The sequence below is a fragment of the Schistocerca cancellata genome, chromosome 6 (assembly GCF_023864275.1).
Source record: "Schistocerca cancellata isolate TAMUIC-IGC-003103 chromosome 6, iqSchCanc2.1, whole genome shotgun sequence".
NCBI lineage: Eukaryota > Metazoa > Arthropoda > Insecta > Orthoptera > Acrididae > Schistocerca > Schistocerca cancellata.
Window position 1 is genome coordinate 205,330,388 of NC_064631.1, and position 14,061 is coordinate 205,344,448.

The 14,061-nt window shown below is 44.6% G+C and overlaps 1 protein-coding gene across 1 annotated transcript in view; it reads left to right on the forward strand.

The window, feature by feature from the left end:
• The window catches only part of LOC126088250 (irregular chiasm C-roughest protein), a 379,377-nt gene that overhangs the window by 228,929 nt on the left and 136,387 nt on the right, over positions 1–14,061 (forward strand). Inside the window, exons 5-6 of the mRNA XM_049906380.1 lie at positions 5,911–6,054; positions 12,849–13,043. Of these exons, the coding sequence (XP_049762337.1) occupies positions 5,911–6,054; positions 12,849–13,043 (339 nt within the window). The remainder of the gene's footprint in view (positions 1–5,910; positions 6,055–12,848; positions 13,044–14,061) is intronic.

Genomic DNA, 14,061 nt, shown 5'->3' on the forward strand with positions numbered 1-14,061 from the left:
CCGATATGAACACGGAGTGCACATTGATTTCCTTTCCCTTCTTGTCAGCCAAGTCCATAAGGGGCCCCACCCAACTCGCCAAGGTGCCCCGTAACGCGCCTAGCGTTGGATCTCCCAACTAACAATAATCCCAACCTCTGCGGTTGCTCGCATCTTGCAGGTTAAGTGGTTTCCTTTGAAATACGATCGGCGACAGCATCTGGCTCAGCGACAGTGTCAGCCACAGAGAGCACCTGAAACCTGTTTGTCAGACAAACCAGGGAGGCCTTACGTGCAGCCGCCTGGGACGAGCAGGAATTACGTCAAGTGCTAGAATCTGAAGACACGAACATCGGCAGAATAAAATCTATCATGTCTGCTCCTAGACTCACAGTAAGAAACTTCAGTGTCACCAACGTTGGAAATTTATGTCCCCCAACAACGCACAAACGCATCGTACTAACCAGTTGATGGAGATCACAATTAATATTAAAATTAAGTACTGAAGTCACAACCCGGCAGAAGGTTCCAAGGATTCTTACGCAAAGGATAACGGCGTTCCTCTCTGTAAAATTTCGACACCGCCACCGTTTGACGCTCGAGAAGGTGCGTGAGAACAACCAGGGTAAGACCAAAAAGATGATAACCAATCCCCCGACCAGAATCGAGAACCTCAATGTCAGTGACAGAATACCTTCACGATAAGTTAGAGCAAAAATCAAATGGTTCAAATGGCTCTGAGCACTATGGGACTTAACGTCTGAGGTCATCAGTCCTCTAGAACGTTGAACTACTTAAAACTAACTAACCTAAGGACATCACACACATCCATGCCCGAGGCAGGATTCGAACCTGCGACCGTAGCGGTCGCGCGGTTCCAGACTGCAGCGCTTAGAACCGCTCGGCCACTACGGACGGATAAGATAGAGCAGTACTCATCGAATCTTTAGGCGACATATTTGAAAGAGGTCTGAGACCTGGGGAGGATCAATGTGGTAAACAATACTACCTACAAGAATATTACAACTGCACTAGAATCATAAATAAACTGACGGAGATCAATGAGATGTCCATCAGATTCAATGCAGTGGACATTCAAAGTAAGAAGGGTGTATGCCTCAGACATTTTACGAAGTGGGACAAATCTTATGTCCATTATGCCACATTTCAGCCATTAACCCATTATCAAGTCCATAGACGAATCCGAGGAAGGAGGACCAGTCTTACTATCTGCAGAGCCATTACGCCGAGATTTCTAGCGCTTGACAGCGCGATGTGGTAAGATACGCTGTGTACGGGCTGACCGTGAGGCAAAATCGCCCCAGTAGTAGGCTGATCAAGAACGAGATCTGAATATGCTCTGCAAGGGGATCATCCGACATGGCAGACAGGGGGCAACAAAACAACCTGGGCCGACTCCTGTACTACCAGATTTAATATTGGAAGCTCCTTACGTTACTAGCCGAAGCTCCGTTGATGGTGATCAACACGGAGACAGGAAGACGTATTTTCGTCGGATTGTGATGTCTGCGGGAGTTGTGAGTGGGGTGGAGGGCGGGGTGTGGGAGGTTTCGAGGGCGACGGATCAGACACACACGGTCCCTGACGCGGCGACTCTGTGTGATCCAGGTCAGATGCCAAACGAACGGCCAGCCGCGGTGGCCGTGCGGTTCTGGCGCTGCACTCCGGAACCGCGGGACTGCTACGGTCGCAGGTTCGAATCCTGCCTCGGGCATGGGTGTGTGTGATGTCCTTAGGTTAGTTAGGTTTAAGTAGTTCTAGGTTCTAGGGGACTTATGCCCTAAGATGTGGAGTCCCATGGTGCTCAGAGCCATTTGAACCATTTGAACCAAACGAACGCTCGGATCCACCGGCCCCACAGCCTCCAGAGGAGAACAGGAAGCTGCTAAGCATTTTGTATCGTTAGGAGAGACACCTGACGCAGCAGGAGTAATACAGGGAATTTCACATGGGAAAAATCTGAAAATCGGGTACGACGTCGCTTATGTTCCGAAGCAGAAACCGCCTTCCGTTTTAACGAAGGAAAATTGCACGTGAATAAATTCAAATCGCGCCGTGATTTGCCACTAGAATTACCACCAGGCGGAACGAAATCAGCTACTTCCAATTTATGTCATTGCCCAAGAGCATTTTTGAAAACAAAAACCCTCTTCCATCAGTTGAGAAGTTGGTGCACACAGTCATTACATATGAATCATGTCCCAACCTGACCGCTATAAGTACCGATGAGCACAAACCTGAAGACGTGACGGGATGGTCTGTCTAATGTACTTCTCGATGGAATGAAAATGGTGTTGACTCGACTAATAGCCTCATCGAATACCCTTAACATCACCATATTTAAGCAAGATATCGTTATGATAAGTGTCACTTATCCGCTAATTCAACAGTGTCACTTATCCGCTAATTCAACATCAGCATTGCCAACTGACCCATATTTATGGCGGAAAGAAACCTGACTGCCGTGATCAAGTAACAACCTGTCTACATGGAGAGGGATCTTGGATTTTACGAAGAAGTCATAAGACTCAGTGTCAAAATATGCTGTGTGAACCTGATGTGGAGAAACAAAAAACGTTTTCATTTACCAATCATGAATTTCAAGAGAAGCGGATGGACCGGTAAGACACAAAGCTAACTGTACGTTTACACAAAATCGTCCGGGAAGCTGTGAAAATGGCACTGAGCACTATGGGACTTAACATCAGTGGTCATCAGTCCCCTAGAACTTAGAACTACTTAATCCTAACTAAACCAAGGACATCACACACATCCATGCCCGAGGTAGGATTCGAACGTGCAACCGTAGCGGTCACGCGGTTACAGACTGAAGCGCCTAGAATCGCACGGCCACAACGGCCGGCCGGGAAACTGTGAATCAGAAAAAAAAGACGAACGCGTCACCAAACGAAACACCTTAAAAAGGATAGAGAAGGGCAACTGTCTGACTCAAGTTCACTCACAGCTGAAGACATACTACGGCAAGAGTCAATTTCTTCACTCGGAGGGCTACGGCGGAACAAAGGAGTAAACAAGCCCGACTGTTGTCACTGCTCGAGTGTAACTTTAGTAGACCATCAAACTAAACGCGAATGTGGTCACGCGTTCTGCTGCTTCATGGCACTGCTGATCTCTGGAGGTAAGCTGACTGTTCGCTAGGTGTCGGTGGAATAGTTTTCACAATTGAAATTTAATTAATCTTAATTCAGAAACATTTGTACAAAATACTTAAAATTATATACAAAAATATTCTTCGTGAACCAGTGTACGTATTAACGAAAACCTGATCAAATCCCTACAAAAGTCCCTGAGATTAGCCTGCTCATAAAGACGGATGCGAGGAGACGACTCGAATTTATTTCGTTGCTCTATGGCTTCGTACTGAGCCAGGGATAAATAATGACCATGATGCTCCGCAGGAATATAGGGAAGCATGTCTATGACTACAAACAGATTCTTATGCTGTATAGGAATAGGCCTACCGTATTTACGGTATTAAGGTCGTTATCCATGATGACTGTGTAAGATGGTCACGGTTCCTCGCATTAATTTCGCCGTACTCCCCGTGAACAGTGTGCTTCAGGAAAGTTGAATTAGAATATGAGACCAAAAATTTCGACACTATACCCGCTAAAAAGCTATTTGGCTATCTAATCTTTACTGTATGTTAGGCATTAAGTCTTTCTTTTTACAGCAGGATAACATGAAAAAATTACAGATAGCTTGAAAGAATAGAGGTATTTAACGTCATTATATTGGCAAGCCACAACTACCCCTATTACAGGACCTAGTTATGCAATCACAAGCACAACACTCGTTTACATTTAAAGAGCTATAGATAAACACAAACTACCCCACCGTCCATGGTTCCATTAAATATTAGTATTACTTAAGGGTACCACGTTGTCACAATCAGCCACATGGCCACATGCTATGATACGGCAATCTACATGAATAAATTTTGTTGTCCTCAAGTCTAACAATAATATAGTACCATACGGACAGGGTGGTAATTCACATCTACATCTCTATCAGCTCAAGAGGATTCATTCAAAACAATCGGCGTCCGTATCGGTCCCACAGTGCATTTGTTTTTAATCCGAACAACTCGCTGTGTTTCCTCTACAAGACGCCATTTTCCACCCGCCTACCATACTGGAGCACAAAAATTACTAGCTGCTTCTTGGTGCAATACAGGACAACTAAATGTGTGCTGCCATGTCTTGCTTTATACACCACCAGTGGCTTGCCATTATCTAGGAGATACGAGAAGTGTACGGATCTCAGTATTGTTCAGTATTGTTCCGTATGCGACTTTCCGTTATCTGGCTTCGAACGTCTAAAATTACTTAAATAGGTTACAGTTTTGCTCTAGCCTTATGAATCGTTTAGTTTTATTTATCTATTTAACTTCAAGTTCCGTAGGTCAGGTCAAATTGAAGAGACAATCTCCAAAGTCATAAATGTGTCAGTACATGAAATTACAACATAAAAGTAAGAACAGATAAAAATAAAATGTTTATGAATCCAAAAAAGTCAAGCCATAAATTTCAGTAAACGCAGTCAACAATATAACATAAGAATCAATTTTTCAAGGAGCTCCTCAACGTTCGATTTGAAACCGCGCGGATTACTGCTAAGATTTTTGAATTCTTGTCGTAGTTAAATGAAAAGGGACGCAGCAGTATACGGCACATCTTTCTGCACAAGAGTTAAGGAAGTCCGATACAAATGCAGGTTGGATTTTTACCCAGTGTTAACTGAGTTAAAGCTACTTATTCTTGGGAATAAGCTGACATTCTTAACAAGAAACAACATTTATATATTGAGAGCTCAATGTCAAAATATCCAGACTAGTAAGCTTCTGAGCCAAAAATATCCCTTTGGAATGGAGTTACCCAAAAATATAATATCATACGACATAAGCGAATGAAAATAAGCAAAGGAGACTAAATTTCGTGTCGAACGATCCCTTACTTCATATACCGTTCGAATAGTAAAAATGGCAGCATTAAGTCTTTGAACAAGATCTCGAACGTGGGCTTTCCAAGGCAGTTTACTATCTATCTTAACACCTAGAAATTTCAACTGTTCAGTTTCACTAATCATATGCCCATTCTGTGAAAATAAAACGTAGAGTTTTGTTGAATTATGAGTTGTAAACTGTAAAAACTGAATCTTACTGTGATTTAGCATTAGTTTATTTTCTACAAGCCATGAACTTATGTCAAGAATTGCACTGTTTCAAACCGAGCCAATGATGCACACAACATCCTTTACTACCAAACTAGTGTCACACCAAACAGAAATATCTTAGTTACCCGTAATACTATAGGGCATATCGTTTATATAAATATGGACCAAGAGTGGCCCCAACACAGATCCCTAGGGCACCCCCTATTTGACCGTACCCCACTCACACCCTTTATGGCAACCATTCTCATCACTGTGAATGATGACCTTTTGCTGTCTGAACCAACTGTGGACTATTCCCCGTATTCTTTAATGGTCCAACTTCTGGAGCAATATTTTGTGACCAACACAATCGAACACCTTAGCTAAATAAAAAAAATGTGCCTAGCGTTTGAAACATTTTGTTTAACCCAACCAGTACCTAACAGAGAAGAGAGAATATAGCATTTTGAGTTGATAAACGACTTCTAAAGTCAAACTGTACATCTGATAGCAAATTATTTGCTATGCAGTGCCACGTTGACCTTATTTCCTGCTTGTCTGGCAGTGTGGACTCGAAAGCAGTTTTGCCATTAATTGTGACTTTGTTTTGTAAACGTATTTTGATATTAGAAGTATTAAGAGTTTTAAAAGAAGTTTTGTTGTAATTTAATCGTTAAGTTTTAACTCTCCTCGCTGACGGAGAATACAACAACGTGTTCGTTTCTGGTGTTTCAGCGGCGCCGCAGGTACCCCGCATCGAGTACAACTCCAGCCAGGTGCTGCCCGGCCACAACCTGTCGGCCAACGACGGCGACCGCGTCAGCGTCAAGTGCATCAGCCGATACGGCAACCCCGCCGCCAACATCAAGTGGTTCCTCGGTGAGTCAGCCCTCTTGTTTTACACAGGTGTCCAAAACTTAAGATGTAAAGTAACTCTCGCACGATGTGTCACTGCAACGTGGTTCCAAGTTGGCAATAGTGCTGCTAAGGAGTTTTCGTGGGGGCGTCTCATATTTCTACCAGTTAGACTGGCAATCGCTGAATTGTCATAGGTGGATGTAGACGTGCCGCAATATGTCCCCACATTACACCCCGCAGGTGCTCTAAGGGATTTATGTCGGAGAAACGGGCAGGGCGATCCATATGCCGATTAGCCTTTCGTTCCAAGAGCTCCTTCACCTACAGTTTTCGATGCGGTCGCAGATTGTGATGCATAAAAATGAACTCAGGCCAGCATGCATTCCTGAAAAAGTCCACATGGAGAAAGAGTATAGTAGCACAATAATGCTGACCAGTGAGGGTTCCGTATTCACAGATATGGTGGTCAGTACGCCCACGCTACATGATGTGTCTCCATACCATAAAACCTGAAACAGCAAGACGATCATGTTCAACAATGATGCTGGATCTATTACATGTTCCCACCTCTGGTACCGAGCGAGATGGTGCAGTGGTTAGCAAGCTGTTCTCACATTTGGGAGGACGATGGTTAAAACCCACGTCCGGCCATCCTGATTTATTTTTTCCCTGATTTCCCTAAATCACTTCACACAAATGCCAGGATGGGCCCTTTGAAAGGGAACGGCAGACTTCCTTCCCCACCCTTCCCCAATCCGATGGGACCAATGGCCTCCCTGTTTGGTAGCCTTGCCCGAATCAACCAACCAACCATCTCTGGATGGTTCAAATGGCTCTGAGCTGAGGTCATCAGTCCCCTAGAACGTAGAACTACTTAAACGTAACTAACCTAAGGACATCCCACACATCCATGCACGAGGCAGGTTTCGAACCTGCGACCGTAGCGGTCACGCGGTTCCAGACTGAAGCGCCTGGAACTGCTCGGCCACACCGGCCGACAACCACCTCTGGACTTATGAGGGAACATCTAGTATTCATGAACATGAAAATTTCCCGTCCGTGGGGCTCGCACACCCTACGAAGAATCATGTCCTACGTTTTGTAATGTCTGGGGGTAAGTAGGAGGGCATCATGAATCATGGTGACTTTAGAATAGTTATTGCTTTCGAAAAAGTGCCGTTATTGTTCTTCAGCAAAGGAGTTTATCTTTTAGTCTGATATTGACTTCCGTATTGATTTATACTTTATATTTTCCCATCATTCATGGTGCACTTTTCGACTCACCATCAAAGATGCAAGTACGTAGGAGTTTGATCTAACCATAGGTGATAGAAAATTCATTAGAAATGTGATCCCTGAACAGTACAGACCACTTAATCAACTGCTGTAATTAAGTGAGCGGACAATATGGAGTGATATCATGAGTGACAGCACCGGACGACATGATTTCTGTGGAAGCTGGGTGCAAACACTGTGGATATTCACAGGTGACTGGTGACAGAGAGGGGACAGCGTACACCGTCACGAAAAGTGCTCTTGAGACGCGACAACACTCGACCCCATTTTTTCTTTTATTTATCTATTCATTAATTTGATTCATCAGTCCTCTGACTGGTTTGATGGCGCGCGATACGAATTGCTCTTCTCTGCCAGTCACTTCATCGCAGAGTAGCCCTGGCAACCATGTCCTCAATTATTCGCTGGATGTATTCCAATCTCTGCTTTCCTCTACAGCTTTTACCCTCTACAGCTCCGTATAGTACCATGGAAGTTATTTCCTGATGTCGTCACAGATGTCCTATCATCCTGTCTCTTTTTCTTGTCAGCGTTTTCCATATATTTCCTTCGTTTCCGATTTTGCGCATAACGTCCTGGTTCTTTGCCTTATAAGTCCATTTAATTTTTAACATTCGCCTGTAGCACCACATCTCAAACACTTCTGTTCCAATTTCCCCACAGTCCATGATTCAATATCATAGAATGCTGTGTTCCACACGTACATTCTCAGAAATTTCTTACTCTAATTAAGGCCTGTGTTGGATACCAGTAGACATCTCTTGGCCAGGAACGCCCTTTTGCCCTTGTTAGTCTGCTTTTGATGTCCTCCTTGCTCCGTCCGCCATGCGTTGCTGCCTAGGTAGCAGAATTCCTGAACCTCATATTCTTCGTGCCACCAATCCTGATAAATTTCTCACCGTTCTCGTTTCTTCTGCTTCCCATTACTTTCGTCTCTCTTCGATTTCCTCTCAATCCATTTTCTGTACTCATTAGACTGTTCATTCCATTCAGCGTATTATGTAATTCTACTTCACTTTCACTCAAGATAGAAATGTCATCAGCGAAACGTATCATTGATACTCTTTCACCCTGAATTTTAATTCCACACTTGAACCTTTCTTTTATTTACGTCATTGTTTCTTCGATGAATAGATCGAACAGTAGGGGCGAAAGACTGCATCCCTCAGATGTAGCCTTTTGAATCCGAGCAATTCGTTCTTGGTCTTCCACTCTTATTATTCGCTCTTGGCTCTTGTACATGTTGCATTTTACCCATCTCTACCTATAGTTTATCATTATTTTCCTGAGAAGTGTGAACATCCTGCACCATCTGATATTGTCTAACGCTCTCTCCCGGTTGACAAATACTATAAAGTTGTCTTGATTTTTCTTTAACCTTGTTTCCGTTATCAAGGGCAACGTCAGAACTGCCTTTCCTATTCCTTAAGCTTTGCTAAGACTTCCCGCTTCTTACACTCACACTCAGTTACAGTTTATCGCCTGTGAATATCCGCAGTCCTTTCACCCTCCTTCCAGAGAACCCATTTCGTTCCAGTGCTGGCCTCGATGATAAGACTCCATGTCGTGCACTCATGTAGTGACAGCTGTTGGGAAAGTGGGCTGTACTGTGCTGTGTCTATTCTACAACCTATGGTGAGACCAAATTAGAACATACTTGCAACAGTAATGAGGAGTCAAAAGGGGAAACATGAGTAATGGGAAGCATTAATCAGGTTAAGGGTCCCGCTTAGAAGGGGATCACAGTATAGTGATAGAAATGAGCACTTTCCAAATTTATTTTATTTGTCTACCAGTTTAGGCTATTTACTGAGCCATCTTCAGGACCCTGATCGTCGAGTAGGAAGATTCCACCTAGGTTGTGGTCTATAGCGATCAATTCGACCATCATCTGTCGACGATGGCGTAGTAAATTGCCGACACTGGTAGCTAAATAAAATAAGTTGGGAAACTGGGTGGCTGGAAGACGTTTCATGTGACACCCCGTATCGAACAGCCGAGTCCCGCAACCATCTGTGAAAATACGGACATGGAAAATTTTCATGTTTGTGAATGCTAGATTTTTCCTAATACGGCGAGAGGTGGGAACATGTAATGAACCTAGCAACATTATCGAACCTTATTGTTTTTGATGTTCCATGGATTACGGTGTAGAGAGGCGTAATGTTGCACAGGCGCGATGACAGCGTAACCTGCGAAGACGGTGCACTCGCTGGCCACGTTACTGTGACGCTGTGGGTTACTTCACCTCCATGTGCGTGTTCTTCACGGATGCATTCAGCTCTAACTTAATTTTTACACATAGCAGTCTGCGACAGCACTGAAAAGCGGAGATAGGCGAGCTCTTGAAACCAGAGGATATTCAGCGAATTAAATCCCACGGAATACTCGTGGAACATGTTGTGACGACGTATTGCAGTACTTCTACATGCACCAACGACCTTCCTGACTTTTTCAACCGCGCTGGTAGAGCAATGCAACGCTCTACCACAAGAAATCCTTAACAACCTAGAGGTCACACACACTATTAAGCACCATGTCTCGTGTTTTGCAACCAGCAGGAATTGCGGTGACTTCAGTGTAGTTATAGTAGTCCTTATTTCTTTTAGTCACCTCCCGTAGTATACTGTTGAAGTTACTTCTGTGTATGCTGGAAGCCATGGTTTCCCGACGCGTATGGGTAGGAGCATTGTCGTGTTGCAAGAGTACTTTTCGTGGTGTCGCTCCCACTCCTCACACAGCCACCAATCGCTTCTTTATATCCTCATCGTTTACCCCCTCCTATCACAGAAATTACGTCGTCCAGCACTGACCCATTCAAATCATGACAGCAGTTGCGAAAACACTTGTGGCGATTATCGTGTCATCTGCGGTTAGAGCAAAGTACACTACTGGCCATTAAAATTGCTACACCACGAAGATGACGTGCTACAGATGCGAAATTTAACAGACAGAAAGAAGATTGTGTGATATCCAAACGTTTAGCTTTTCAGAGCATTCATAGAATGTTGGCGACACAAACAACGTGCTGACATGAGGAAAGTTTCCAACCGATTTCTCATACACAAACAGCAGTTGACCGGAGTTGCCTGGTGCAACGTTGTTGTAACGCCTCGTGTAACGAAGAATGCGTACCATCACGTATCCAACTTTGATAAAGGTCGGATTGTAGCCTATCACGATTGCGGTTTATCGTATCGCGACATTGCTTCTCGCGTTGGTCGAGATCCAGTGACTGTTAGCAGAATATAGAATCGGTGGGTTCAGGAGGGTAATACGGAACGCCGTGCTGGATCCCAACGGCCTAGCAGTGGAGGAGAGGCATCTTATCCGCATGGCTGTAACGGATCGTGCAGCCACGTCGCGATCCCTGAGTCAGCAGGTGGTGACGTTTGCAAGTCAATAACCATCTGCACGAACAGTTCGATGACGTTTGCAGCAGCATGGACTATCAGCTCGGAGACCATGGCTACGGTTACCCTTAACGCTGCGTCACAGACAAGAGCGCATGCGATGGTGTACTCAACGACGAACCTCCGTGCACGAATGGCAAAACGTAATTTTTTCGGATGAATCCAGGTTCTGTTTAGAGCATCCTTATCGTCGCATCCGTGTTTGGTGACATCGCGGTGAACGCATATTGGAAACGTGTATTCGTCATCGCCATACTGGCGTAACACCCGGCGTGATTGTATGAGTGGCATTGGTTACGCGCCTCGGCCACCGTTTGTTCGCATTGACGGCACTTTGAACAGTGGATGTTACATTTCAGATGTGTTACGACCCGTGGCTCTACCCTTCATTCGATCCCTGCGAAACCCTACATTTCAGCAGGATAATGCACGACAGGATGTTGCAGGTCCTGTACGGGCCTTTCTGGATACAGAAAATGTTCGACTGCTGCCCTGGCCAGCGCATTCTCCAGATCTCTCACCAATTGAAAACGTCTCGTCAATGGTGGCCGAGCAATTAGCTCGTCACTACTCTTGATGAACTGTGGTATCGTGTTGGAACTGCATGGGCTGCTCTACCTGTACACGCCATCCAAGTTTTGTTTTTACTCAGTGCCCATTCGTTGTTGTTGTTGTGGTTTGATGCAGCTCTCCATGCTACTCTATCCTGTGCAAGCTTCTTCATCTCCCAGTACCTACTGCAACCTACATCCTTCTGCATCAGTTTAGTGTATTCATCTCTTGGTCTCCCTCTACGATTTTTACCCTCCACGCCACCCTCCAATACTAAATTGGGGATCCCTCGATGCCTCAGAACATGTCCTACTAACCGATCCCTTCCTCTAGTCAAGTTGTGCGACAAACATCTCTTCTCCCCAATCCTATTCAATACCTGCTCATTACTTACATGATCTACCCATCTAATCTTCAGCATTCTTCTGTAGCACCACATTTAGAAAGCTTCTATTCTCTTCTTGTCCAAACTAGTTGTCGTCCATGTTTCACTTCCGTACATGGCTACGCTCTATACAAATACTTTCAGAAGCGACTTCCTGACACTTAAATCTATACTCGATGTTAACAAATTTCTCTTCTTCAGAAACGCTTTCCTGGCCATTGCCAGTCTAAATTTTATTTCCTCTCTACTTCAACCATCATCAGTTATTTTGCTCTCCAAATAGCAAAACTCTCATTTCCTAATCTAATTCCCTCAGCATCGCCCGACTTAATTCTACTGCATTCCATTATCCTCGCTTGGCTTTTGTTGATGTTCATCTTATACCCTCCTTTCATGACACTGTCCATTCCATTCAACTGCTCCTCCAAGTCCTTTGCTGTCTCTGACAGAATTACAATGACATCGGCGAACCTCGAAGTTTTTATTTCTTCTCCATGGATTTTAATACCTATGCCGAATTTTTCTTTTGTTTCCTTCACTGCTTGCTCAGTATACAGATTGAATAACATCGGGGATAGACAACCCTGTCTCACTCCCTTCCCAACCACGGCTTCCCTTTCATGCCCCTCGACTCTTATAACTGCCATCTGGTTTCTGTACAAATTGTATGTAGCCTTTCATTCCCTGTATTTTACCCCTGCCACCTTCAGAATTTTCAAGAGAGTGTTCCTCAAGGCCATTATTACGGAGATCGTTGGTTGGTCTGGGTACTGATTTCTAAGGATCTGTGCACCCAAATCGCGTGAAAATGTCATTTTCCAGTATAATATATTTCTCCAACGAATACGCGTTTATCATCTGCATTTCTTCTTGGTGTAGCAATTTTAGTGGCCAGTAGTGTAGTACATACTTGTAGCTACAGTGGTGAATCAAATGGCGCCACGCGTGAATCATGGCAGCAAATGAATTATAAATCAGTACGGGACGCCCATCGTAAGCTTATTCCAAGTTTCAGCGAGCTACGCTACTTGGCAGTGACACATCAGGCCAAAGTTAATTTCGTTCTCGAGTTCCGTCATCCGGTGTATATGAACAATGCTCACTCGGAGGCTGCCGATCTGCTGCTGGCTGCGAGCGCCCAGCTGGAGTGCGGTGTGGTCTCGTTGCAGGTGAGGAGGACGTGACCAGCCAGAGCTCGCTGAGCACGGCCAAGGAGGCGGACAACCCGCGCACCTGGGTGGCGCACAGCGTGCTGCAGCTGCGCGTGGCCCGCGCGCGCCACGGCTCGCCGCTCAAGTGCGTCGCGCTGCACGGCTCCTACAGCAGCGGCTCTGCCGACACCGAGGTGCGCCTCGACGTCAGATGTGAGTGCCCTGCCGCAGCCAGCCACCACCAGGCCCCACAGCCGCTCTCTCAGCGCGCAGCTTGCCTCGCAGCACATTCACATTCCCGTGCACTTCTATAATACACGAGGTTTCGCCATAAAATAAAGGGTCAATCGTCAGAGATGAACGATCTGTAGCTGTGAGGTGTAAAGCCTTCTCAGTCGACTGCCTCACCTCTGGTCTGTAGACAAATCGGTCTGTAGACAGCCTTAGTCTGTGTAAGAGCTCTTATTTATTTATTTAACCTGATCTGATTAGGGCCATCAGGCGCTCTCTTACATCGGACCAGTGTTCCACACACGCAGCATTTCACACATCAGAGTTACATCATGACAATAGTTTAAATAAGAAAATTATATTACTCTAGTGACAATATGAATAAAGAGTAATGACTAAGACGTAATAAAGTAAATGCTAGCAGTATTTTTACAACAGGTGCTATACATAAAAATTATGATAAAAGCAAAAATAATAACAGTAAAAAAAATCAAATAATAATGATAAACATGAGAAAAATTGGCAATAGCAATGAAGATTTCTGCAGATGTACATTAATATCTTGGTGTGTAAATTAGATGTTTGCTAGTACAGCGAGTTTCTGGGCAGGGAGATTTAAGGAGGGGGAAAGAGGGAAGTAATGAGGTGAAGTGCATTCATGTACAGAGGAAGGCATTACTGTTGCGTAAGTAGATACGTCATTAACTGTTTTTTGAAGCCGAACATGTTTTTAAGTTCTCTAACATAACGAGGGAGGTTATTACAGAGTCGGGCTCCCGATACTGTAAAGGACTTGAAGAAGGTGACTGAGCGATGCATCGGAACAGAGAGGATTTTATTATGACATGTGTTTCTGTCATGTTGTTCCGACATAAGCGTTAAGGAAGAGGAGAGATATGAGGGTCAGTGTACATTTATAAGGCAGTAGATGAGACAGAGTGTATGGAAATCTCTGCATCTGTCTGCACGCAGCCAGGACAATTTTGCATCTGCTGGTGAA